The sequence below is a fragment of the Ailuropoda melanoleuca genome, chromosome 12 (assembly GCF_002007445.2).
Source record: "Ailuropoda melanoleuca isolate Jingjing chromosome 12, ASM200744v2, whole genome shotgun sequence".
In the NCBI taxonomy this organism is placed as follows: Eukaryota; Metazoa; Chordata; class Mammalia; order Carnivora; family Ursidae; genus Ailuropoda; species Ailuropoda melanoleuca.
In genome coordinates this window covers 75,297,786-75,325,764 of record NC_048229.1, presented here as the reverse complement: position 1 = coordinate 75,325,764, position 27,979 = coordinate 75,297,786, and the positions used below count along the sequence as shown (strand labels likewise).

Below are 27,979 nucleotides of genomic sequence, written 5' to 3'. Positions count from 1 at the left end.
ATGTGAAGAATGCCAGACTTTAAAAAAGAAAGTGGACATATGGATTTGTGTTATTATTATTACACTTACAGAAAGAAGGCATTGGCCTAGGAAGAGAAGGACTCAAATGGACTAAATGCTTGCTTACTTTATCTACTCGTCTCTTCCCCATTATTAAACTGTAGATAGGCACAGTGTGGGCTGTGTGTGTGTATTAAGCCATTTATACAAAATGATGTATTCTGGCTTAGGTCTTTTTAATGGACTTACTTAAAGAACTCAGTCTAACGGGTGATAAATTATCTAAAGAGCCATTTAAGTCTTGGGTGTTCTCAGCAAGGACTTAACAACTAACGCCGTTGTCCTTTCAGGACCGAACATTGCTATCACAGTAAGAATCGGGAAAGGTGATTTTTTTTTTTTGACCCATTGCTGAAGGTTCCAGTGACTATTCAGTTCATATGGAAACATTTGAGTCTAAAGCACTGACATGTCAAATTTGTTTCAAAATGGAAAACTTTACATTATCCATCGCCTTATCCTTTCAAGACACAATTTTGTCATCAGCAGCCTGTTTTATACCCACACGATGCCTCTGGCTGTCACTGAGATTCTTTTTGCTGCTTTCTGTCTGTCTGTCCTTATCTTGACATCCTCTTCCATTTCAATGTTTATAAAATGCTTTGAGAAGTGGAAAACTATCAAGGTTGCAAAAACCGAATGTAAGGCAGACAGCTATGCAGAAAAGCCTAATGTTCTCTCCTCTAAGTTCATGAATTTTTACTGCATTGACTATGGCTACAGCTGTTAAAAGGCATCTCCACCCCTGCCATCTCCCTTCCCTGTTGGATGGTTCTCAGCTTTATTCTGGAAGTTGCCAAATAAGCAACTTCCAAGTCCCCGTTTAGTTTACCGCCAACACAAGTTGGAGGCTGTGATTTCTCTACGCAGAGAACAACCAGGAAGAGAAAAGAAGGTGCATCTCCAGGGGCACTGACCAAGGCAACATCAGCCTGCTGGGGTCCAGAACCATGGGTTTTCTAGTTTATCCAAAGGGAAGTGGGGTGACCACACACCCACCCAGCCCATGCTGATTTTTGTGGTAGGGAGATGGAAAGACCTTGTAAGATTGTATTGGCCACATCACGCATGGGGTCTTGCAAAAACACATGCCAATTGGGTCTCGTTCTGTGGGAGAGGCTGTCAAGAGGATTGTGAAGCTCCCAGATCACATATCCAGATATTCTCTACCATCAATCCGAGACCTGTACTATCCCAGCTGCATTCACTGAGGCCAAGCCCATCCCACCAACCCTCCCCAAACAGATTAATCGAAGGAGAGACTATGCGTCTTCAAGGTCTTGACAAGACAAACGGACCAAAGTGGCAGGCTCCTCCAGGAGCAAAGAGAAGGGAAACAGTGGCCATCCCCGTGAACGTGCTTTCCCAGCACAGGCCACAACAGGGCCTTCATGGATGCTCCCAGCCCGTCTGAAGGGACTCCCAGGACAAATAGCAGGGGGAGCACCCAGGAAAAGATGAGCTGCTCTCGACGAGCATTATCTTGCTTGACTCTCCTTGCTGAAACGGAACTGTAGGGAATGCCAAGAGCTTCCCCCTGTCCAACTACGTGAGCTACTCAGAGAAGCGTACGGCATTCTCCAAGAAGGAAGGAGGCTGGAAGGAAAAACCTGGGACCACGGAGGAATTCTTTTATGATGTGGCATGTCCGGCTAGATAATTCCCAATGGGTTTAAGTCCATCAGCCAACGGTACCCATAGTCCTTTCAACCCCACCAGCACATACAGCTGAGGGAACCCCAACGGGCGTTTCTTCACTCACCAGGACTGGCTGCATCTCACAGAAAACCAGGAGGGAAGCCAGCTCGATGTCTTCGCTGTACCCGTTCTTCAGAGGAACAGATCTGAATCCTGAATAGAAAGGCAATGCAAAGACAAGCCATTAATGTCAGACCTTAGCTTTCTTAGGGTACTCGGGGATCTCATGCCCAGTACCAGGAGCAGGTAAATTAGTGATCTCTGCTGGGGGCTGACTTTCTGGAAACCAAAGGTCCCCTCCTCATGGCTCAGGAGAGGGGCTCCAGAATGTAGCCCTGACAGGCCCACACAGAGAACTGCAGTTAAAGATCTCTGCCATGTAGAAATGAAAATCATTCACTCGAAAGAAATCAAAACGTACAGAACATCACACATTTAGAGGACCTGCAGCTGCGGTTCAATTCCTTAAGTCCTCCAGAGGCCAAAAGGCTCACAGGAGTGATGCAGCCTTGCACCCCCTCCTTCTCTGCCTGTGCAAAGTGTAGGATGGGGGTGTGTTTCCTCCTGAAAGATTTCCAATAGGAGGAATTCTGTCCCTTGGCAGTCCATAACAGTAGCATCCTCCTCAGGAAGCCTTTCTCTATTTATAATTAGGGCACTCATTTAAGTGTTTCTTATTATTTAGGGGGGAAGGCTGAGGTAGAGCTGATCCACCCCCCCCATTAAGTAGTGTTAAGACAATGCATCTCAAAGGTTGGTTGGTTTGCTTGTTTTAAAATAGTAAAGATTTGGGGCGCCTGGTGGCACAGCGGTTAAGCGTCTGCCTTCGGCTCAGGGCGTGATCCCAGCGTTATGGGATCGAGCCCCATGTCAGGCTCCTCTGCTGTGAGCCTGCTTCTTCCTCTCCCACTCCCCCTGCTTGTGTTCCCTCTCTCGCTGGCTGTCTCTCTGTCAAATAAATAAATAAAATCTTTTAAAAAATAAATAAAATAAAATAGTAAAGATTGAAGTCTTGTTCCTACCCATTCTTAAAAATCCCAGAAGTGATTTTTAAGATACAGTTTTGAGTTTAAGTCACTAAAACTATAGTTCTCTAACCCAGGCAGTTCCAAACTACATGGCTTTCATTTAACAGTGTACCTTGGAGATTATATGACCCTAGTTTGTCTCGAAAGCTTTTATTTGCATTCTGTCTTCCGATTCTCCTGGACAAGCAATGCCTGAATCCTCTGTGTCTTCCATCATCCAGGTTTTGGCTTGTCCCATTATTATTCCTACTTCTCTTGGAGAACCTTTAACAGTATCACTTGACTAATCCTTTTCTCCCTTCTCACTGCTTAAGGTGAGGAAGTTGATGTGCTTATTGCAAGCCCACACCTCCTCTCTCCTTCCTTCCCCTAATTTGGGTAAGCTGGATTATTGTCTCTGCAAGATACTGCGTGTAAATACAGCTGACCCTGGAGTAACACAGGTGTGAACTATGCAGGTCCACTCTATACACAGATTTTTTTCCAGTAAGTACAGTACTGTAAATGTATCTTCTTAACATGTTCTCCTCCAGCTTACTCTGTATTTTATACTGTATTCTTAAAGTATGTGTTAATCAAGTGCTTAAGGCTTCTAGTCAGCAATAGGCTGTTAGTAGGTTTTGGGGGAGTCAAAAATCCAAGGTGGCTTTTTGACTGGTTGAAGGATGGTCATCCCCAACCCCCACATTGTTCAAGGGTCAGCTGTATTGTTTCATTTTGTAACGATAGTTCTTCCACAAAGGGAGACATGGTTAACAAAGTTTTCAAACATACAGCAAAGCTAGGTTAATATGACAAGGAAGACTGGTATACCAGCCACCTAGATCCTACCCCTAACCTGCTCCTAGGTTGTTGGTGGTTTTATCACATGTATCCACTCTGCATGTAGCATACAGGTGTATATGTATTTCAAGGTGAGATGAAGACATCTGTACGCTTGCTCCTGCATACGTCAGCAGGCATCTCATGAACTGAGCTCAATACTTGTTTTCAGTGTTCTTCCAATTTCAAATGTCTGCATGTCATTGTGTGGAAATTTCAAACGTCCAGTGCTCACTACCTTTTCACTGGACTTCTCTATCAGTGTTTGTTAGCTAAACTTGTCCTCTCATTTTCTTTAATACTACCTTGTGAGACACATAATCCTCAAACGGCACAGATTTGAACACATCCATTTTTTGATTTTACACTTGAGTGACAGTTCGGGTATAAAACTCTCAGGTCAGACCTTTCCCCAGAGGATTTTGAGGACATCGCTTTCCATGAATAGTGGAGTTTTCTGACCTCTTCTCCCCTTCTAAGTGACGTGATTTTTCTTGGTTTGTTTACTGGTCTGTTTTTGCCTGGATATCTCGGCATTCCTGCTATCTAGCCTAGCGCTCCTCCAGCTTTAATAATACGGGAATTTCATTAAAATGCAGGTTCTGACCGGGGGCTAGGGTGGGGCCTGAGCTTCTGCATCGCTAGGAACTGGTCTGGGGACAGTGTGGAAGTCGTCGTCTAGGTGTTGATCGACCGACTGTTACAATGTACTAGACTGCTGAGCATTCCATGGTATCGGGAAGGCTATCAGGTACCCCCTGTACTCCAAGACATGGCAGTGCCCTTTTGCTTAGAACCAACACTCAGCAGGTGTCCCCAGATTTGGAGAAGTGAACCCTATCCCCACATCCCTCCTTCCAATGGCCAAGTCTCATTTCATGAGCGGCCTTCATGCATCTTGGGGTTAGGGTTGGAAAGGTGTTTCCCAACTGAAATTACTAGAAACAGTTTGGTTTGGTGTCATAGATGAAAGGGAAATAGAGGCCTCTTAAAGCACGCTCAGTATTTTGGCTTATTAGGAGTAGGGGAGGCCTACAGAGTAGGACGTGGGGTGTGCAGTGAGACATTCCTGGGTCTGCAGCCCAGCTCTGGTCCTACAGGTGTGGGACCTTGAGCAGGTTAATTAACATCTCGAGGCCCCAAAGCGCTCATGTTTAAAAAGCAGAGATGATAGGGGCGCCTGGGTGGCACAGCGGTTAAGCGTCTGCCTTCGGCTCAGGGCGTGATCCCAGCGTTGTGGGATCGAGCCCCACATCAGGCTCCTCCGCTATGAGCCTGCTTCTTCCTCTCCCACTCCCCCTGCTTGTATTCCCTCTCTCGCTGGCTGTCTCTATCTCTGTCGAATAAATAAATAAAATCTTTAAAAAAATAAGTAAATAAAAAGCAGAGATGATAAAACCTCTAATCCTTGCAGCAGTCCTGTGAAAAAGAAAGAGTTTAAGGCACAAAACGCAATAAATGATGTTTTCCTTCCTCTCTGTGCTCCATCTGGCTCAAAAGCTTAAGTGCATCCCTAACGACAATGGGTAGAGTTTTTGAGTTCAGAAGGTTCCCAATGCCTTATGCGAAAAGGGATTGTGCGTTTCATTCCTTCCCTGAATATGGCTGTGCAAGCCTTGCCAGAAATTGCACAGGAGTGAGACAAGGTCCTTAGTGACTGTTCTCACAGCTGGGGAAAGGGTCATATTTTTTTCTCATCCATGATCTATATTGCTCTTTTTAAAAAATACAAAGATCTTACTGATTTGAGAGAGAGGAGGAGGAGAGGGAGAAGCAGGCTCCCTACTGAGCAGGGAGCCCAACATGAGGTTCGATCCCAGGACCCTGAGATCACGACCTGAGCCAAAGGCAGATGCTTAACCGACGGAGCCACCCAGGCGCTCCCCTTCTTTGTATTTTAAATCTCCAAGCTAAATCCTAGCATTGTCGAGATTAATGGACACAGTTCGGCTAGTAAGGTAAGGGATGGTTCATCAACTCTGACCTCTCTCCAAGGCAAGGCGTTAGGAGCAACTATAAAGCTCACACCCCTCGTCCTTCAAGAGGATATGGTAACGAGGTCCTGATAGCAGAGCTGCCTGTCTGTGCAGGATGAGCCTGGGGGAGGTGGGGTAAGAACAGACAAGGATGGTAAGATGAGCAGGTGAGCTCAGTCCTCTTGCAGGGCCAGCTGAGATGCTGGCGAAACCTACACCTTCCTGCTTCCCCGCCCCCCAACACCCCGGTAGAGCCTAGCACCCAGGGCCCTGCACTTTCTAAGCTCATGGCTAGTTGGGCAGGGGCCAGGAATGATCAGATTTACAATACTAAGAAAGGTAGAAATTTAGAGAGTATCTAATATGTTTCAAGTTCAGAAAAAAATAAAGGAAACAGAATACAAGGTTTCCAAACAACATCAAGAAAAAAGACTGTATTGGTATATAAATCACTGAGTGATCGGTTTCTCTTGAAAAACGATCCTTGGGGAACAGTGACCTCATGAGGACTCTAGAAGGATCTATGATCTTAAGGCTCATGCCTCAGAAATACAAAGGAAGGGGGAAAAGGGAATTGAGCATCGAGTGAGGGCCTATTAGTCAAATGCAACACATAAAATCCCGCAGGAGAGTAAAAGTAGAGAAACTATACAAGGTAAGGGTGGCCGTATCGACAAAGCAGCATCAAGCTCACTGTGCCCCAGTCCCCTCCCTGGGGGTCCATTTCTGCACTGGGGGGTATGGGACTCAAATTTTTGAGAGATAACGTGTGCATGCCGGGGGGAGAAGAAGCAAGCCCCCTGCAGAGCAGGGAGCCCGATGCAGGGCTCAATCCTAGGACCCCGAGATCATGACCTGAGCTGAAGGCAGACGCTTAACCAACTGAGCCACCCAGGCGCTCACAACTGGAAGTTTATCAACCATTCAGTTTTATGGAATAGAAAGGAGAAGCTCTCACGATGTGGGAAGAGGCAGATCTGAGACTGTAACTCACAGCCGATTGGGGCCCTTTCCTTCCCAGCCGGGGACAGTGCCAGCCAGGACGCGTGGGAGGTGCAATCATACTGCAGCCCCCAGCCTTTCAAAATGAGACCTAATGCCCCCCTGCCTGGTGGACAATCCCCTAATCCAGCTTTGCACACAGAGGCCTGACTGCAGAGGGCACAGCCTCCCCCAGTCCGGATGCCAGCTCATGGTGACCACCTTACGTGATCAGCTGTCCAAGCCACCCAGTTTTGCAACAATGTAATAAAAGCCAGGAAGAATGCTGCTTCATTCTTTCTAAAGCCAGCAGCAGCACAGACCAAAAGTGATGCCAGCCCAAACCGAACCTCTTAATTAAAATGTCTTACCTGATTTGATTCCTTTGATGGGGTAAGTGGCGTGGGCCAGGAAATTGGGATCACTGAACATATCTTCCTCGTAGACCACAAAACGCAGAAATGCCAGGCTGGGGTCATAAATTTCAAAGGTCACTTTCTCCTGTGTTGCAGCCCAAACAGGACTTAGGCCATTGTCATCTGGAAGGAGACTGAGGCTCAGCAGAGGTTCCACTGGTCCTGCCCCCTCCTGGTAAAACCACCTCTCTATCCCTCGGCCTTTTGAATCTCTTTAGCAGCCCTATAAATACATATCTGTGCCAAGATCTAAGAAATACTTATTTTTCGAGTAGCATTCCTGGTAAAGATGCTATCACAGGTCTAGCCCATAGTAAGCAGAGAAAAGAGACCACATCCCCTTGCTACAGTTCCCATCTCCGCCCCCTGGGGTAGGGCAGGAGTGGGATAGCGGGAACAGGTAGGTTTGGAAGAGATCAGAGCGGGGAGCTGCAAGGCTCCCCTGGACAGGGATGAGGATCTGGCTCTCTGTAGAGGTAGACTGCATGTGGGTTCCGGAGTTGTCGGGGTGAACCAGCCTCGTGGAGCAAGGGCAGCAGCTAGCCCGCCTGCCTGCCCCCCTTGGGAAATGCCAGTACACACCAGAGTCGTTCACCAGGCCGCCTCTTACCAGGGGCCGTGTTCCCGGGCCTTAAAACATTAACTGTTTACTTCTGGCTGCAGCCCTTCCCTTCCCTCAGAAGCAAAAATCACCCAGGGAGGTAGCAGCCTGGGGGTCAGCCGTACCCTCTGTGTCTCTGCTTCTTAGCCTTGGACACAGTAGATAAAGCAGGTGGGGGGCCCAAAGAGGACCCCCCCCCACGGGCATCCTAGCACAGGGGGCTGGCCCAGGACTCCCAACATGAGTGACGGCAAAGAGCAGCACTGTGTACCCATCCAGCTAGTTAATCGTGGCGCCCTGGGTTCTCCCCCACACCCCAAGCTGAACCACAGCAGGCACTAGGGATGAAGGAAAAGCCCTGGATAATGAGAATATGCAAAACCCCCCACCGGATGCAACTTACTCACAACTGTTGTCTTAAACTTGTTGTTGTCATATTCAGCTCCACAGATTTCCACCTCCACAAAGGGACACGCAATACTTCGTCCAAGCTTGGGGAGATGGCGAGCCCCAAGAACCTAGGACAGCAAAGGTAAGTACTGGGATTCTCCCCAATGCAGCAGAGAGCTTAGTCTGGGTGCTGGAGAAGGACCACAGGAGGTCCCAGCCAACCCTCTGGGGGGCGGGCGCCCCACTGCTTCCCTCTAGTGGATAGGGAGATAGGGCCGGAGAAGCCAAGATTCGAGCCCGCCTGCCGTCACACTCACAGACCTGCCCTGAGCACAGACACGCACACACGTGTGCCCGTGGACAACCTCCAGAGACAGTCCAGGAAAGAACAAAGGAGAAAGTGGTATTTTTTTAAAAAGACTTTTCATTACACATGCTGCATTTTTTTCTTCCTTAATCATATGAAAAATGCAATTTAAATCTCTACCTTGCATAGTTTCCAAAAGAGGAGAAAACCGAAACTCTTACAAAGAGACATAACTGTCTCTGAAAAGTTGGATGCATTTTTTACAGTTTTCACCCCCTAAAACTGGTCGCTGCGGGGAGACACTCTCTCTTCTGTGAAGACCAAATGGCCATTTCTCATGCTGTATTTCCCTCCTTCCCTGGCCGAAGGCGGACTTCACTGAGACCCTGCTGAACCCAGCAAAAGATGAATTCCTACCTCACCCCAGCAGGTGACGTGGAGAGGTGACCAAGTCCCTTCCCTATGACCCAGGGGTGCCCTGTAATTCAGATCCTGAAACAGTGACTGGGGATTGATGGTTTCAACAAGCTGACAGGTGTCACGAGGCACAGGCCTCAGTTACCTTGACTGACAGAGTCATCAGGATCTTCCTCTGGGACTCCGGTGGTATGGGGTCGTACTTCTCGGACCTCATGCTCTCAGGCTGGAGGACGTAGCCCGTCCGCCCGTTGAGTGAGAACAAGGCGTGATTCATCTGCATGTACTTGTCTGGGAAGGAAAGGGAACGGCAGCTGTAAGAAAAGGTGGCCTCTTGGGCCGGTGGTGCTACGTGGGGAGTGATTTATACCTGTTTCCAAAAATAACTTCAGGCAGTTGTTAAATTACGCATTTCAAAAAAAAAAACCCAACTGGTGAACGCCATTCTGGGTATGACACTAAAACGTACTCAGTGCTCAAAATTTCTTACATTTTTTTCCTAAGAGTTAATTTTAAAATTTCACTTAAAATAGGCCTCAGGAAAAAAAGTCATTTTAACTCAAATGACAGGGAAAGATCCACACAGGAAAGCGATCTGATAATGTTGCTATAAATACCTCCATTAGCAAGATGAGGTAAGAAGCAGGAACAGTTTGCAGAAAAGAAAATGCTTCCTAAATACATGGAAAACTGGCTCGCTTTACTCCTAACAAGGGAAACCCTCAAGGTAACGTGACATCTATACATCTATCTGCACCTGTCTGATGCGCAAAGATCGAAAAGTTTGATAAAACTAGGTTGGTGAAGTCATGCTGGCAAGGTGTATTCAAACGTCTCCACACTTTGCGTTCCCACCCACGGTGTCTCTGGAGGGCAGTCTGGTGAGGCGTTGGAGCTCAGGCACGACGGGGTGCAGGGGTCAAGTGGGTCTCCTCGGGAAAGTTGGCCCAAAGACCAGTGCAGTAGCACCTGGCCTGTGCTCTGAGTGCCCTGTCCGTGAAGCACCGTGGTGGGGGAGACTGGTTAAATAGATGAGGGTTCCACTCAATGGAACCCTGCACACGCCTTAAGACAATATAAAGGAGACTAGTGAAGGGATATCAACAAAAGAGCACAGCACTGTGATTTATGCTATTGGAGTAAAAAAGTTTTGCATGTTGGCTTCTCTCGGCAGTGACCATCTCGGCAAGAGTCTGAGCATGAAGCCCTGAAAGAAGGATGGGCCAGGAGAAGAGCTCCCTGAAGACAGCCACCAAACACCTGGATCCAGCTGTGCCTGAAGCTCAGTGCCAACTCCTGGACTTCTTCATTACATGAGCTCAGGTGTGTCCTTCCTCCCCTAAACCCCCCTGCTCAGCGTTGGTCACCTGGCATCGCAGAGCCCACCAGAAACAAATGCCTGATGTGCCAGCACCACTCCAACACTAGCATGCTGGGTGAACCCTGACAGATTCTGGGACAGCAGGTCACAATGGTGGCCCCAGAGGACTGCCTGGTGTGATGCCACCATCGGTGCTCCTTTACCTGGCGTCTGGAAGTTGAGTGCCACCATCTGGGAGCCACACAGCCAGAGGCGAAAGGGGTCGTAGTTGGAGGAGTCCACCCTCTGTCCCTTTGGGTAAACACGGGTCAGGCCCTTCTGATTGTACTTCAGGAGGTCAATGGGTTTCTGCCTGACGACACTGTCCGCCTTCGTCTCCACAAAGGAGCGGATTTCTCGGAAGTCGGGGTTTTCTGTACACAAGAGATGGAGTCACCATTTATCTGTCTGATGCGTTTTCCTAACGCTTCCTGCACCAGCTGGGTTCTTGGAGGGAAATGAACCAGGGACCTCGGGGCCAAGCCAGTCCAGTGGCACGGACGCTCTTACCGTAACCGGTACTGCTCTGGGCCCTTGCCCTCCGATGATCCCAGTGTTCCCACAGCCTTTTAGTCTGGGGTAAGTGTAATTTACCTCTTGTTTAAAATCACCACCAGCCTTGTGCCCCAAAACACCAAAGTGGTACAGAGGGGACATGGTGGAGCATGGCTGCAGGGCTCAGCAAGAGATTTTAGGGTCTGGCTTCCTCCTCAAAGGGGAGGGAAAATGAGGGAACCAGGCACCACGGGGGAGGGAGAGTCCAGTGCCGGCAGGCAGGGGTGGGCTCAGAGGGGGGCCGCTGATGGGAGGAAGAGGGGTACAAGACCATGCAACTGAGGCTGCTGGCCCCTCAACATGAGTCTGGTTCCAAGCTCCGCCACAGGGACCAAGGGACCAGCCGCCCAGGGACTGGTAACTAGGCTTCAGTGCTGTTTCTCTGCTCCTCTGTCCTGGAACCACAGAGGCTTGAGATAGAAAAAAGGAACAGAATCGTAGGAGGGCAAAGAACTTGCTCCTTTGGAGATCAGAAAAGATTCATGTTTGAATCCTTCTGTGGCAAACTCCATAGCCCCCGAAGCCCTCCAGGTCCTGATTCCTGGAGCCCGTGACTCTGTGACTTAAAGGGCAAAGGGACTTTGTGGGTGGGATTAAATTAAGGAGGCTGAAAGGGGGAGATTGGCTGGGCCCTAAATGTAGTGTCCGTGGATGAGAGAGGTAGAAGGACATGTGACCACTGGCCAGGGGCTGCCGGCAGCTACCGGAAGAGGCAAGGCACGGATCCCCCCCCTCGGACCTCTGGCCGGAGTAGGACTGCCAGCATCTGGACTTCAGCCTGGTGACACTGAGGTTGGATTTCTGGCTTCCAGGACTGCGAGCGAGCAAACGGGTGGTGGTTCCCACCACCAGGCCTGCTGTAACCCACTGGAGCAGCAGTGGGAGAATACTGCACCTTCTGGGAGAGTTTTCTTCCTGAAGACACCAGAAGGGTGCATCTTGCTGCATGCTCGCCCTGAGGACGCACTCCACTTAGAGCAGAGGAGAAGGAGCAGAAGCCTCTCTCACTTTGCCCTCTGACAGCACCTGACTCCAAAGAAAACCACGGTTTGCAGGGAAGGGCGGGGGCAGAGCCAGGGGAGACGTACCTAGATTGTCCTTGGTCTTGCTGGTCGGCTTGCAGTAAATCACCAGGTCCGAGAGCTCAATGGCGATGGACTGGTTCTTCTCCCAGTATTTCATGTTGTTCTCCTGTTGGAGCCAGCCCCCAACGTCAGCCCTGAAGCTGGCCCGCATTTTCCTCCCCAGAAACCCCCACCCCCTTTCCGCCTCCCGCAGGCTCAGATCCTTAATACAGCTGGAAGCTTTCCTTGGCCCTACCCGTCCTCTCCTGCCTTCCGAAATTCCTACGTTGTTTCTGCCCAGAATTGGAGGCTAGCTGGATCCCTAAAGACGGCTCCCAAGAATGAGGGTGGGGGTCCCCTTTGTCAGGACCCCACTCTCCTTCACGCTCTGCTCTGAGGCTCCTGCCCCATCCATTCCCCTAAAACCACACTTAGACGTCTCCAAGCCCACGACCTCCCGTCCTCATGGGCGCTGCACATCCTTGTTTGAACCCCCTCACCCATCACAGCTCGCGACAAAGGCTGTCCAGGCCCTCGGCCCCATGCTATTGACCCTTGGCGGACACGCTATCCAGCCGATCTCCATCTGTGTAAGGATGAGTGCTTGCTTCACCCCACACCAGACAACTTTCTCAGGTTTTCCCAGATTCTGACTTTCTCCCCATGGCACAGGGGAAACCCAGAGAGAAAATTAAGTGCAGGTGTACCCTTTACCATTTACAGGGCTACATAGCCTCAAGCCCCACATGCCAGGTGCGTGATGGATATCACGGAGGGTAGCCCCACCTCCCCCGAGAGGTAGAATTTGTGCCCATTTTGCAAAGAAACAAGGCTGAGTAGCGTATCCACACTCCACAGCAGGCCAGTGACGAGACCCGATGCTTCCACACGGGGCCTCACCCTTGTTAGCACCTTGCTTTGTCCCTTATATGTCATCTCCTGGAGAGGATTTTTCTAAAATCCTCCCTCCGAGTTCAGATCCTGGGTCCCTCTGAACCACAGTGATGACCACCTGCTCCTCACACTGTACCCCCCCCCAAATCATCCTTCCTCTGCCAGTCCATGAGATCACTCCTGCTTCTGGACTCTGCCCAAATCATTCCTCCTCCAGGAAGCCGTCCTGGTTAACTAACTCTGGCCAGGACTAGGGAAGGAGTGGTGCACGCACCACTCGTGCCTAGAGCTGTCCCCACAGAGACCTGTGCAGGTAGCAAGTGTTCAGGGGACAGCCAGTGATTTGGAGAGAGATTTTCCTAACGCCTGGTTAGGACAGCAGGAACTGGAATGAGACATGGACTCAAAGGCTGGCCCTCTATTTACTGGCTGTGCACACTGGGCACATCATCTCTCTGCCTCAGTTTCTACAATTAGAAAATGAGGTTAACTGGAGGGCTCCCCTCCTCGGGCCACTGAGATGTAAGCAGGGAGCTGCACCCCACCAGGTGTGTGGAAGACCTCCAGTGGTGGCCCTTCAGACTGCCCCGCACATACTTCCCCTAAGGACAACAGAACTGTATGAAACAAAAGTGAGGGCACATGGCCCACCCGTGCTGAATTGTGGAAATTTGACCTCACAAAGCACAGAGCTAAGACAAGTCAGAGGGTGTCCCTTTCTTCCCCCAACCTCAGCAGAAAACAATGTTTAAGATAAAAAAAAAACCCTCTTGCTTCTTCGAAATTGTGCAACAATTACTCTCCAGGCCTGTAGGTTTAACCCAATGGGCTGTCTCAGAATTCGAAGTCACAGCCCCCTTCACTGGCGGCCTTTAGGAAGCGAACTAGACAGATCTTGGTGACCGGTCTTTTGCCCTCCATGGTCAGGTCACAGAGGCCTGAGCAGGGAGTCGGGGACAGACAGGACGATACGGCCATGGCCAGGAGCCAGCAGTGAGCTCAGTGTTCATCGTGTTGGTTTCCCCAGGACTGCGGGGGCCTCTTCCCTGTTCCCACACCTGCTCCTCATAGAGCTGGCTCTGCCCAGAGGCGGGATTCGGCGGTTTCTGCTGACTGCTGTTTTCTTTTTCTTTTTTTTTAAAGATTTTATTTATTTATTCGACAGAGATAGAGACAGCCAGAGAGAGAGAGGGAACACAAGCAGGGGGAGTGGGAGAGGAAGAAGCAGGCTCATAGCTGAAGAGCCTGATGTGGGGCTTGATCCCATAACGCCGGGATCACGCTTAACCGCTGTGCCACCCAGGCGCCCCTGACTGCTGTTTTCTTAACCTTCACACGTAATAATGAGAATTAGCAGACATAAAACCAATTAAGGAGGAATGTAGATCAAAGGCAGAGAACAGAAGCCTTGAAGAGCCAGGCTTGATTTCAGAACCCTTCCTGCGGGGGTGGAGAACCTTCAAGTCAGGTTGCATTTGTCTTCAGTAAGAGCAGTGGGGAGCCCCGGAGCGCACCATACCCCTTTCTCCTCTGAGCCCCACAGACCATCCTCAGGCCTGGGTGCCTCAGAACGAGGGCTGTAGGACCAGCAACTAAGGGCTCTCTCACTACTGTTTTCTCTATTCTCAGCTGGGGGGGTGCCCAGAACCCCAAATGCTAGAACATGCTCAGGAGGGTCCCGTCCCGTGCTGATGGTGCCCCCCCAGATCATGACAACCATTCAACCGCGAGAGGAACATACCTACAAGGTGGGGGAACCGATCTTCAAATGAACCCCAGGACAGTGGTACCCCACTCCAGCCCCCGCCCCGTGGCAGGAGGGCAGAAAGACTGTCCCCCAGCAGCAAAAGCAGGCACAGCCATACTGGCCACAAGGTCATGGTTCAGCCCACGTGCCTGGCAACGCTGTGACAAGTCTAGGGAAGCATGTAAGGCCTCTGAATAGACTCGAGGACACGGCAAGAGAGCAGGCACTCCCAGGAAGGATGCCCATCTGCCCAGCCCCCTGCAGAAAGCCTTCTAAAGTAGACCACATTCCAGGGTGTTGAAAGGGGGGTTGGGAGGCTTCTGCAACCAGAGACTGGCCAAGATGTGAGGCCCCCACCCAGGGGGAAGGAAAGAGCTCAGGACACTGGAGGAAGGAGACTCATCAACTGTAACCAGAGGTCAGAGGGACCCATAGGTCCTGAGAAAGCTTGGAAGTCAGTCCTTTGGATCAAGATCTGCCTTAGAAGCAACTGGGACGTGGGAAACCCACAAGAAAGCCCAGATGGCACCTTGCTCCATCATCCAAGAAACAGTAACCTGGCCCGTGTCCTCCTGGTAGGACAGAGAGACGGTCCCCCGAGCCCTGCTGTGTGTCAGGCACAGGGCCTGGCCCCTTCCATGCATCATCTCATTTCATCCTCCCTGCATCCTGTGACTTACGTATTGGGCTCACTTTACAGACAAGAAAACTGAGGCCCAGAGACATGCAGTTACTTGCCCAGGGCCCAGCCCTGCCTCATTCTAAACCTGCTGTTCTTACCCGGAATATCGCCCTTCTCATAAACCCCTCCAGCCGGACACTTGTGTGCCAGTTGGGATGAACCCTGAAACGTCCCTTCCCATCGGGAGTGGAAGTTCTGCCCCAAAAACACACACTGGAGGAGGGACAGATCGGGGTCTTGTTGAGTTCGAGGACCCCCTGCAGGTCCAGGGAGGTGAGCTGGGGCCATGCTCGCTACGGGGGAGGAGACCCAGGCTGCTGTGAACAAGGTTTACAACAAGAAAGCATTCAAAGAGAGGAGTACAGTACTCCCTGTTAGGATACGCAGGGTAAGACAGCTCCAAATATCAATGATCACTCTAACCCATGAGCCTTCTGGAGGTTCCAACCGGCTCTAGCCTCCCAAGGGACCGCCAGGGTCCCTTTCTGCTCCACGAGGACTGGCGCGCCTATGGCCCAGCCCCACTCCACATCCTCCCCGTGCCTCCCGCGGCCCGGGCCCACCCACCGCCTCCACAGAGTGAGCCCCGCTGAGCCGAGTGCCCACCTTGGTGTCCATCTTCCAGGTGATCTCCCGGATGCTCTGGAACCACTCAAAGAGCTCCTCCACCTTGTCCGTGGCAAACTCGACTGGGGGGTCGCCTTGCTTCTTGGGCTCCAGGATAAACACGAACTGTTTCTGGTTTTTCCCCTGGGGGGCTTTCACTTCGGGAGAGAGAACAGAGAAAGTCCTGAGCAGCCCGGGTGGGAAGAACTTCACACCGCCCAAGCCGCCTCTTGCACGAACCCAGCCAAAGCGCGTCTGCTACAGGCCTGGTCCACGGGGACCGGGGTGTCTGCCTTGTGGCAGGCAGGCTCTGGCCTCTCCCCCTGCATCACGGCCTGAGATCTGCAGCCGGCTGGGTCATGTTCTTGAAGAAGCTATGTCGGCAGCCTAACACCCTGTACCTGCGAGTGTGATTTACTTGGAAATGGGATCTTTGCAAATGTCCTTGAGGATCTTGAGAGGCGATCCTTCCGGATTTAGGATTTCCCAATCCAAGAACTACTGTCCTTACCAGAGAAAGGAGAGGGAAACGTGAGACACAGACACAGGAAAGATGGCTCCGAAGACAGAGGGAGACATTGCAGTGCTGGAGTGCCAAGGATCACCAGCGGCCACCAGAAGCTAGGAGACAGGCATGCGATAGATTCTGTCTGCAGAGAAAGCATTTTCTAGAAAGAAAAGGCCATGGGAGGAGAAATTACCTGCTCAGTAATATCACTGCTTAAGATCTTTGAGCTCTTGTAGGCCAGGCAATATTTTAACCAGACTACATGCACGGGATCTCATTTAACCCCATCACAACCTTTGAGGGGTGCTACTCGTTTTATACACATGCTACAGGAGAGGGAACAGACTCATTGAGAGGAAGTTATGCAGCTATGAGTGGCAAAGCAGAGGCTCAAATCAGACCCGGCTCCAAACTCCCTCTTCATAACCCCCGAGCCACAGGCCTGTGCTCTGCAAATAGGACCCAGCCCCGAATACCCCAGCCCCCCTTCATCTCTTAACTGGCCATGGGACCTCAGCCAGGTCTCCTGGTCCCTGAGGGGCTGGGTTTCCTCATCTGTCACGTGGAACACAGACTCAGTGTTCTGGGCGCATAGGCTAACGGATCGGTGGACGGAAGCCCCCTCCCTGCCTGAGGTGCTTCTGACGCCCAGCTGTGGGGATGTGGGTGGCAATCCATGCTCAGACCATGTATGTACGTACCGACGTTATAGGTGTTGAGATCCAATATTCCCCTACAAAGAGACCCTAAGGGATTGTCTTCAATAATCTGTGAAGAAACAAGACATAACTCACATTAGTCTTAACGGGAATAATAAAAAGACAACTAGTTTTCCAAAGCACACCATTTAGCAGAGACACTGCCTGTGGAACTGTTTAAAATGCATTTTCATTACAGGATACATCCGTGGGGAGAGCGCTCAATAATGAAGCGTGTTGCTGACGGGGACCCCGCGGCGAGCAGGTGCCAGCAGGTTCAACGGTTCATTTTCCAGTCTGTAAAAACAAGCCTTGTGAATTCTAGAACAGGTTTTGAAGCACTTCCATGAATCTGGTCTCAAAAAACAGCCTCGACCCCTATTCTGACATTATTATGAAAGGGGCCAGCTAGCCTCCTGAAGCCCAATTCAACAACCTTCTGTGGCTCCCCATGTCCCAGGGGCACGATGTCTGTGCTCCGGGATCTGCCTGAAGGCTCTCCAGGCCCTGGCCGGCCTTCCAGCTGCACCTGTCACTGCACGTCTGCGGCATCCAAAGGTGCGGGTGTAACAGGGAAGATCTTGCTCTCTGGACAGCTGGCAGAACCGTGCCTGCCCAGTGCTTGTACTGCCCCCACCCCTGCACCAGGGTAATGCTGACCGGGGGGTGAGGGGTCGCATGCCTGCCTCAGGCCCGGCATGCTGAACACAGCCATGTTCCTGACCCCACACTTTTGTTTAGGCTGTACCTCCCACCTGGAGTTCCCTTCTGTGAGCCTTGCTGTTGCTCTCTAACTTGACTTCTAAGGCTCAAATGTCCATTACTCCATGCAGTATTCCCAGATTGCCCCAATTGCCTTAGGAAATTCCTTGGGCTCGGAAAGGCCTTAAAGTCCTCATCACAGAGAGTCCATCCTTGGTGCAGGGCAGTCACCTACCCTGGGCGCTCTCTGAGCCTCCTGGGCAAGGGGAGGCGAGGGAACAGAAACCAGGTTTGCAATGTCACCAGGAGGGCCTCGCTTTGCCGCCACTTAGGCCCACCCTGCTTACTCAAACCAAGCACGTTCGGAACGTCTGGCGGCCACACGAAACGTGTTTCATTTGCAAGCTGCTTTAAGCAAAGGACAAATTCCCCGTTGGCCATTTTCACACCGGAGGGAATGCTCCTGCCTACGCAAAGCCTTCCAGCCCAGCGCAACCTGATTAAAACATGACAGGCTTGTCACCGGGACTTTCGCCCACAACTGGGGGGACAATCCTGATTTCCCTGTCACTCTGGTGTCCCTGTTCCGCTGCTTCACAGGGACTGCACGGCAGCGTGTTGTGACATGGCCCTGTAAAGACAGCTCAGCGGATTCCTCGAAGAACAGGACCGGCAGGTCTCCCAGGGCAGTGACCCGGACTCACCTGCTTCTCCATCTCCTCCCCGTCGAATGTTGAAATGTCCTCGACATAATTGGATGGGAAGTACTGCTGGATTCTGGTCCCATAGTCTCCTTTCCACCTAGATGAAAACAGAGGGCATCCAAGGGCCTTCATGGGGCTGCGTTAATGATCCCTCACTGCTCATTAGGTCCCAACCACCGGGGCGGGGTGCGGGGGGAAGGGGGGAGGCGGCCAGCAGCCAAGTGACCAGAGGGGAGTGGTCATTATCTGTGACAACCGAGCATTTCAAAGGGTTCCTCTGCTTTTTTAAATCAGCAATGAGTGAGTGGAGGGTCCGTGTCCTCCCCATAACACGATTCTAATATTTGGACGAGGACACCACAAATGTCAGTGCTTTAGGTGGACGTCAGAGGCCATTTGAGGCAAAAGCGCACGTCTAGAGAAGCCTCAACCCCATTGCAGGGGGAGCTGTGAACTTAGAGACAAGGAAGCTTCTGGAGCTAGACAGCCTGGAATCAGATTCCAGCTCTACCACCAACGGTAACATGGGAATAATCTCAGTGCATCCCTCAGAGGATTTTATTGGGACCAGAGGATTCCGCATATGCTGAGTGTTTTTAACAGCGCCTAGTAGCCAGTAAGTGCTCAAATAATGTTAGTTCTCGTTACTCAGCTTAAGTACCACCCCCCCAACCTTCTTCTCTCCTCTGTGACAGCACTGGTAACAAAGGACATAACCGATCTATGTACGTGTCTCAACTCCACCAAACTGTGGTCACCTCTAAGGTTCTCCCCCCAAGCAGCACCCAGGCATGGGGGCCACTCCCTCCAGCTGCCTCACTGTAGGTACCCTCTGTATCCAGGAAGCTCTATGCAGAATGCATCTCTGACCACACCACACCCACTGCTCCCAAGCTCTCCAGAACCAAGCCTAGACACTAGCTTGACCCCAGGAACACCTGGACCTTAGCTCCTCCCTCTCTGTGCCTCACACTTGACCCTCCTCCCAGACAGCCTGTCCCCCCCGACCCTTCTGCCCCTGCTGTGCTGCCTAGCTTCCATGCCTTGGTCCGTGTCCTTTGTATCTAGCTTGTCCCTACTAACCATTTGAGACGCAGCTCAGGCACGCCTCTTCCAGGGAGCCTTCTCTGACTGCTACCTAAGCTGAGTGTTCCTCCTCTGTGCTCCTGTGGCATCTGACCCCACAGCTGGGGAGCCAGTCTGTGCCTTTCATATAACTTCTACTTCTGTCTGCCCAACTATGTGAGACCTTTCTTGATCTTAATCGAATCGGTACTCAGGGGTGGTGGGAAGCACTTAGTAAATGTTTGTTGACCTGAGTAAACAGAGTGGGGACCGGCTGTCCCACGGCCGGGTGGAAATATAGGATTGCCAGACACCCTCTTCCCCTCCATTTCTCCAGATACCTTTCAGGCCAACTGGCTATATCCAGGGTGACCACAGGTACCGTTTGCCCAGAACTAAGTTCATACCTGTTCTCCGGGTGTAGTTATTGACAATAGCATTCCTTTCGCTCTAAAATGCGTCCCAGTTTGGACAAAACTGACTCAGTCCCCTGCCATATTGCACTAGGTTGGGAGGATGCACAGAAAGATGGATGACGCCCCACTAGGTGGTGCTGTTGCCACCAGAGCAAAAGAAACGGCGGAGGGGGGAGGGGGGACCTCCGCAGGCAGTTTCCCATAGCCCCTCCCTGAAGGCACCCACACCAGACTCCAGCTCATCTCAAGAGCCCTGGAAATTTAGAGCACCCCACTTCGGACATGTGAAAAGGCAATTTCACACATGGAAAAGGGTGTGATTTAAAGAGGTCTACCTAGAACTTGGTAAAAGTCACCTACACACACAGAACCAGGCCCCGGGCAGAGGCAGGGTACAGAGAGGGGCGTCGTGGGTCCAGATTCTGGCCGTGCCCCTCAGGGAGAGATAGGCGGACGACAGCACAGTTGGCACGCTGAGGCTGGAAGCCTATAAGCAGGAGCCCCAGGCCCCCACGCCCAGCTTCAGCACATCACTCTGTTGTTACTTTTTGTTGTTGTTGTTTTTTAGGACTCTGGGGATCCAGGTAAGATCTGAATTAGAAAGAGGGCATTCTCAAAAAAAAAAAAAAAAAGAGGAAACAAGAAACTCTGAAAACCCCTGCACCTAATACATGAGTCAAGTTAGGAATACGGGCTTCGGAGTCAGAAGGTCTGGCTTCAAATCCCAGCCTGCTGTATGGCCCTGGCCAAGTTACTACACCTATCTGTGCCTCAGTTTCCTCATCTGTAAAATGCAGGGAAACTTTCAGGGTCACTGTGTGGGTTTATAGGAGTTCTTTCAGATGAAGTATTTAAAATGGTTCTTGATACAAAGAGGCACTCAATTCAAGCCGCCATTCAGATCTCTAACTCAGGTCCTGCTATTTTGCAGGAGAAAAGGATGCCACACTTGCAAGGTGCTGGTTGCTCTGCGATAAGAAATAATCCTGCAAGACTACCTACTCAGGGACCTATGGATGGGCAGCGAGACTTTTTCCCAGGTGGAGAGAGAGAAGAGGTAGCTGAACCCTGGCACACGCCCAGGTAGCTCCAGCCTAAAAATGTCCCTGCTTCCATGCCAGGTGGGGCCACTGCCAGGACCAAGCCATAGCTTAAGAATTTGAATTTAGGGGCGCCTGGGTGGCACAGCGGTTAAGCGTTTGCCTTCGGCAAACAGTGGCGTTATGGGATCGAGCCCCACATCAGGCTCCTCTGCTATGAGCCTGCTTCTTCCTCTCCCACTCCCCCTGCGTGTTCCCTCTCTTGCTGGCTGTCTCTATCTCTGTCGAATAAATAAATAAAATCTTTAAAAAAAAAAAGAATTTGAATTTAAAATAACACACAGGCTCACATAATGGGAAGAGCCCACATTAGTTCATGGTTGTACAACCTTGGAAAGCCCCATTTGCCACCTCTGTAAAGTGGGGAACCCACGGTCAACCCTGAGGGTCGTACCGAGAATCTAGTTAGACCACATATGAAAGCAATGAGCATAGCCCTTGGCACGGGGGAAGTCCTCAGTAAGTGGGAATTGCTGCTATAACTAAAATAATATATAATATGATGTGATAGATGGTTCTTAACACTTTTCTGAATAGAGCATGTTGTCAAGCCACCTTCCCCGAGAAGGTACAAAGCCCAGAACGGCAGAGATGGGGGTCCAGAGCTCAGCCGGCACCTGAGCCTCACCTGCAAGAAGGGACAAGTCAAGTTCATCCAGCAAGCGGCTCAGCCCCCCTCAGCCTTACCAGCCCCAGGGTTCCTTGGAGACGTTGTGAATGAGGGCCCCACGGCAGAAGCTCAGCTCATCACTTCGCTTGGCTTTGTAGTCATACAGAGCTTTCACGGTTCTCTGAGGCTTTCAGGAAAAACAAGAAGGAGAAGGTCAGGCTGGGAGACAGAAGCAGGGAGAGGCATCTGCCTTGGTTCTCCTCATTAGGAAACAGGAGGTTTCAGCCCAAGGGTTACAGCGCCATCTGCTGGCAGAGAGCTGGCACTGCATTCAAAGGAGCCCCCAAAGTCACCAGGGAGTGGGGATGGAGACTGGCCCAAGGTCAACCAGCTGTTAAGTGGCTGAGCTCAGAAATCAATCAGTTAATGCCATAGTTCATGATGTTCTGTAAGAAGCAATGTAGGTTCTAGAAGCTCTGCCATAAGAACTTCTGACCAGAGCCTCCAACCAGAGCTGGCTTTACCTGGGCATCTCACTTCAAGGGTGGATACATCCATCCCCATGAGCTTCATGGGTCACTGCTAGGCTGCAAGGTACAGCCAGTGGCAAAGAGGGGTGTCATCCAATGGCTTCCATGAGGAGCAAGTCTCCAGCCTGACAGAGGCAGGAGAGGTCCTCATGTCAGGTCCTCTGCTAACTAGAGAAATGAGCTGTCCATCGATGACCAGGCTGGCAGGCAGCACAACAAAGTGATGAACAGCTCATGCCTCCAAGCCAGACTGCCCGGGTCCAAATTCCAGCTCCATACCTCCCTGGCTGTGCAATGGGCACAGAAATAGCACACCATGCATTCGGCTGCTGAGCGTTAACGTGCGGAGGACACTGCTTGCTATGTGGCCATCCATATGTCCCATCAGGACTGATCTGGTCATTCCAGGTTCAAGAACTCATCCAAAGGAAACAATGCAGAAGACGCCCAAAGCCTCACACGTGAAATTCATTTTAGTGTTAACCAAAACAGCAAAGACTAGAAAGGCCCCATGCGGCCACGGATGGGGACGTAGCTAAACTGACACAGCCACTGGAATATTCTGCAGCATTAAAAACATTTTTTTTAAGTTAAAATTGCAATCCACGTATTTCACCTTAACTACTTGGCTCACCAGTTTTAGTAAGAATGGGCATGAAGAAAATGAGCAATGGAAAAACCCACCCAGGACCAAGTGACAGGTGAACAACGCAGAATACAAACAGCACGTGTGGCCGGGGAGGGGAGGCTGTAAAACGCGTCTCCAGGCAGGCAAAGGCCCAGGAACGCAGACAGCGACTGAGTTCGCACAGACAGTGACTGAGTTCGCGTGGCGAGACCAGGGCTAATGATCGGTCTTGTTTTCAAAGTGGTGTTTTTTTATTGTTAAAACATTTTCAATAACAAAAACAATGATTTTATTTTGAGGTGCTCACCTAGTCCGCAGCTTGCAGTCATGTCCTGCTACCATCATGTTTTACTTGTCTCTGTACAGGGAGATTTTCTCTACAACTTGGGTTGGTTGCCAGAATTTAGAAATGGGGAGAATTCACGTACAATTTCCAGATTATTGGCTTGCCTTGAGAAACAGGAGACCTGGCCTGCTCTCTGGAAAGGCAGCAACTGAGTACGAACAGGGTATAGCCATCCTCAAGATGGGGTGAGTTCCTCAGTTTACCACAGTGTCCACCGTCCCCTGACCCCTGACTGACAGGCGGCCACGTCGGCCTCACTGCCAATGCCTTCTTCACTTCTAGCAAAAGTCCCTTAATAAGTTCATACACACGCTGCACTTGCCCACGTCCTACCAAGCCTTCATTTCTTGCTGGAAGGGATGTGCATCGGCCGAGAATTATAAATTTAAAAGAAGAAAAGAAATTCATCTCTGGATTTCCACAGAGCCCGTCAGCAGGGCCCCTTCCTTAGCAAGAATTCTACAAGAACTGTATGCCGGATGCACACCCCCCACCCAACAGAACATTCGCCATCGTCCTCCGCATCTCAAGCGACGTGTGAGCCGCACCCAGAGCTAGGAGGAGCTGGGGGCGTGGAGTGAAAACCCACCCCCACCTGCGTGAAATCACACGCCAGCCAGGGTGGCAACAGAAGATAAGGTGCACACTGCAAGGAGGTCAGTGAACCAAAGAGAATTTATAAACACTACGGGCTCAGTCAGTGAGCAAGAAACATTTGACAGACTTTTAATTAGAAGCTGTTTGGCCCAAAGGTGGTTCATCAAACCTCAGAATTTTAGCAAGGCACCGTCGCTTTCAGGTGGAATTCTATTAACCTCTTCCCTGAAACCAGATGTCACATTGTCAGTCATCATTTCTTCTCAAAAAAATAAAATCCATGGGGACGGCAGGAGGCCAAGTTTGCCCAAAAGTTCCCTTGCCCCGCTATGCTGGGGGATGTGGGGTGGACTCGTGTCATTCTAGGGACAGGTACTGGCGTGAATGGGAGGGCTGGGCACCGTACCATGGAAGGATTGATTTCGCTGGGATCCACATACATCCTGCTGACGTCATAGAGGGAGTTTATGTCTCTTTCCTGAAAAAGAACAAAGCAAAATAAACAGAAGCATCCGAGTTCCTGGGGCAGCCTGGCACAGAATGAGGGTTCTCGGCCACCCCTGGGCCAAAGATGAAACCTCCCAGTTTCCTCGTGTCTCCTGGTAGAGACGGTAAGAAGCCATTAGAAAGCTCCCCTAAACTTGGGAACTGCACCCCCAAAGGAGAGAGGCCCCTGTACTGGCCCACTGTGTGTCAGGCATGACAGTGCTCTGTGAAAACCCAAGTCCGGGGAGCAGCGGCGTGCGGGAGCCCCCGGCTCACCAGAGCCCGCCGTACACCTCGCCCTGGCCCCCAGGCCACATCCACGGCGGGAAGCCGGCCGCCCCCTGGAAGGATTTCCACCGGGGAAACTGGCAAATGCCATAAACCTGGACGGCTTACACATTTACGGGTCGCCCTGAGACCCATGCTGCCCTCTGTCTTCTCTGGCACCTCAATCTCTTCAGCACATCAATGAACCCGTGACAGGAACGGAGATGTGGGAATCAGATCAGGTCCATTCTCTGCTCAGAACCCTCCTGTGGCTCAGGAGAAAAGCCACTGTCTCCCAGGGGCCTGCCCTACACCGGGAAGTCCTTCCTTAGGTCTACCCCCACTCTGGAGCCCTCAGTGCTGGCCACACTGGCTGCTTCTCTGAGCCTCCAGGCACGCCCTCACCGCAGGACCTTTGTACTTGCTGTTCTCCCTGTCCATAGCTGCAGGGCGCACTCTTTCACCACCTCTAGCATCTGCTCAAACACCTCCTTCTCAGTGAGCTCTTTCCAGAGCATGCTTCGAGAACTGCAGCCCCTTCCTAATCACCGCATCCAGGTCTCCACTGGCCCAGTTTTTCTCTATAGTACGTGTCACCCTCTAACACACCATCTGTTTTCTTATTTATCTGATTATCTGTCTCCTCCACACTAGACTGCAAGCAGCACGAGGGCAGGGTCTTTGTCCCCAGAACCTAAAGCAATATTGGACACGTTGTAAGTGCTTAATAAAGGTTCGCTGAGTGAACAGATGGATGAATGACATTGCACTGCACCGCGAGTGCGTCTACCCCCTACCATATTGTAGCGCTCCAGGAGCTCCGGCGTCACGGGGTAGCGCAGCCGCATCTTCCGGTAGAGCGCATGCTTCTCGTAGTAGCTGACGAGCTCCACGAGGCTCTCGAAGTAGGCCGAGGTCCCCAGCACAAAGTGCCGGCCGTCCCGGTGAATGCGACAGTGCTTTACCTTGCCCCTGGCCCTGGAGGGGGGAGACCACACAGACTGGACAACCGAAACCCGAGAAAGCAGTGGTTCCACAAGCCCTGCTAATGAGAACAACCTAGCTGTCCATCCCGAGGGGGCCAGATAAGTGAGCAAGGTACGGCCCTCCTACGGAATGCAACGATGCAGGTCTTTTCAGCACAGTTACAGAAAAAGCTGTATCTTACAAGAAACACGGAAGGACTCAACCGCTAGCTCCTCTTGTCCCAATCCCCCCGCCCCCAATTACAGGACTTGACTTTGGGTAAGTCCTGGTGCCCAGATCAGGGTCAGCGACAATGGTCCAAAGGCCACATGTGGCCCCCACCTCTACCTCCCCACCCCCGCTTCTGTAAGTAAAGTTGCACTGCAACACAGCCACGCTCATCCACTTCTGGGCTGCCTGTGGCTGCGTTCGCCCTACAGTGGCAGAGCTGAGGATGTGCAACAGAGGCCCCAGGGCTCGGAAGGCCTACGGCATTGATCCTCTAGTCCTTTACAAGAAATGTTTGCTGATCTCTACTCTACAGCTCTGGGATTTGATGCCCAGATCCTTAAATCTTATCTTCAGTGGCCCAACTGCTGCAACCATGGAATTTTTTTTTCCCCCAAAAGGCAAACCAGTCTTTCATCGCCTCACCGTGCTGACACAAGAGGGGGAAAAATCCAAAACAGAACAGAATCTTCAGTCTCACTAGCTTTTATCAGCAAGAACAGAAACATTTGGGAAAATAAGCTTTGACCCTAACTTTACAGCCAAAAAGCATCTTCTTAAATTGTCTAAAGGCATAATTACTATGGGTGAACTACTCATCTTTTAAAAATTTTGCACCTTAGAAGGGCGCCTGGGTGGTTCAGATGGTTGGGTGTCTGACTCGATTTCAGCTCAGGTCATGATCTCAGGGTTGTGAGATCGAGCCCTGTGTTGGGCTCCCATACTGGGCATGGAGTCTGCTTAAGATTCTCTCTCTCCCTCTCCCTCTGCCCTGCCACCCCCACCCCAAGCTAGTGCTCTGTCTCTCAAATAAATATAAAAATTCTGCACTTTAAAGACACTTTTTGTTTTAAAAAACACATCCTGTTAACCCAACTCTTCAATAAGTCCTGTAAAAAAAAAGTGCTAGAAGATTTCTGCCCCAGTGGCTTATTTACAGTGATATTTTATTAGCATTTCTAATACTTAAAAACAAAACAAAAAAAACAACACTGCTGGGGAGACAAGTTGCAAGATAAAACTATAATATGATCCAATCTGTATTTTTTTAAAAATCGAAGGGAATTCCCACACACAAAATGGCACTGTATTTTCCAAAGTACATATATGTAGAGGGCTTTTTTTTTTTTTTTTAAGGAGTCTACAAAGAGACACCAGTTAGAGAACTGTGCTTTCTACAAGGACAAGCACCCAGACGGGAAGGACCACAGAAGCCTTAGCCTTCACTGCGATGTCCCACTTTTTTCTAAGAATATATTCACATAATTAAGAAATTTTAAAATTTTTACAAAAGCTCCCTAAGGCAGGGAGGCTCTAGGGCTTGGAGGTTAATTAAGAGTGGGGGTCAGGTTCTGGTTCCTTCTGGTAAACTGACTGCACCTCTGTTTCCATGTCCACAGTGTCAGGGACGATTCGCCTGTCCCGTGGCAAGTGTTAGGACCACCATCTGACAGCCCAGGGCAAGCCCTCTTCGATGTGTCAGGTGCCCCGAGGGTACTCCATAAATGAATGGTTAGGAAAACAGAACCAAGGTCAAACCAAAATGGGCTTCCCTGGCAAGAGAAGAATCAAAAAGGGAGACAGAACAGGGCTGAGTGTGAAGTGTACCTTCCTGTCCCCTGGCTGCTACAATCCCCTGGATACTGACCTGAGGTCTTACTCAGCTCTGCCAAGAACCCCCTGCTCCCATGTCCCACTGGTGTCCACCTCCCACTGATCACACCTGGACAGCAGATTCATCTCTCTGCGTAGACTTGAAAGCAGACACCTGTCCTCTCCCGTAAAGATCTATCCAGAAGTTCAGTCTGTGTTTTCAGAGCCTAGACCACCACCTGGCACAGGTGAGGTACTCCACAGATACTGGGGACGGGGGCGAGGGAGGGAAAGTTCCTCCAGATCTGTGGTGTCCCTCTGCCCGGAGCAGATCCCCACCTGGTCCCCCCAGAACTCCTGCTCACCCCTGTCACCTGCCCAATCACTCTCTGTAGTGCTCGGCATACGTTACAGCAATGTGCTTATGTGCCCGACTCTCCTGCCCCAGGCAACACTTCTCAGTGAGGGACAGTGACACCCTGACCACAGTGAGTTAGAAAAAAAGTCTGTGTGTCCAGGAGGAGGGAGGTCATCTTTGACTATTACGGTGGCCGCAGCCCCAACAGGCAGGCAGTGGGTGGAGACTGGGGACGTTCACCCTCCCAACACAATGGAAATAGCCCCCCCCCCCCCTCTTCGAGACACCGGGGCCTCCTCACGGGCTCATTCAGCCAGCATGTCCTGACCACCTGCTGTTGGCAAGGCAACGCTAAGTAAGAGGGATCTGCTCAAGAGAAACACGTGAGCAACAGGACATCTCTCATTCTCAGCAGACTGTTGGCCTCATGAGAGCAAGGACTGGGTGGTTTGTATCACTTTTGTGTTTTGGGAGCCCAGCACAGAGCCTGGCACAGAGTAGGTGCTCACTGAACATTTCAACATTTACTGATCCCTAAAAATTAAAAACTCCAGCTTTTAAGCTACCACCATT

General features: G+C 50.9%; 1 protein-coding gene and 1 long non-coding RNA gene across 4 annotated transcripts in view; one reads left to right on the top strand and one right to left on the bottom strand.

The window, feature by feature from the left end:
* Positions 1-27,979, bottom strand: part of PLCG2 (phospholipase C gamma 2) — a 144,539-nt gene that overhangs the window by 19,318 nt on the left and 97,242 nt on the right. For both annotated transcript variants that reach the window (XM_034639448.1, XM_034639447.1), the window contains 12 exons: positions 25,059-25,239; positions 23,915-23,986; positions 21,485-21,594; positions 18,217-18,313; positions 16,814-16,880; positions 15,605-15,762; positions 11,700-11,802; positions 10,221-10,430; positions 8,842-8,987; positions 7,986-8,100; positions 6,937-7,104; positions 1,823-1,911 (listed from right to left, as the gene is read on the bottom strand). In XM_034639448.1, the coding sequence (XP_034495339.1) occupies positions 1,823-1,911; positions 6,937-7,104; positions 7,986-8,100; positions 8,842-8,987; positions 10,221-10,430; positions 11,700-11,802; positions 15,605-15,762; positions 16,814-16,880; positions 18,217-18,313; positions 21,485-21,594; positions 23,915-23,986; positions 25,059-25,239 (1,516 nt within the window). The remainder of the gene's footprint in view (positions 1-1,822; positions 1,912-6,936; positions 7,105-7,985; positions 8,101-8,841; positions 8,988-10,220; positions 10,431-11,699; positions 11,803-15,604; positions 15,763-16,813; positions 16,881-18,216; positions 18,314-21,484; positions 21,595-23,914; positions 23,987-25,058; positions 25,240-27,979) is intronic.
* LOC109489388 lies at positions 8,022-20,807 on the top strand. 2 transcript variants are annotated; one of them, XR_004619234.1, is made up of 3 exons: positions 8,022-8,114; positions 9,871-10,019; positions 20,629-20,807. It is a non-coding gene; the product is annotated as an uncharacterized LOC109489388 (long non-coding RNA). The 2 variants fall into 2 exon arrangements; XR_004619233.1 differs by lacking the exon at positions 20,629-20,807 and adding an exon at positions 17,010-17,207.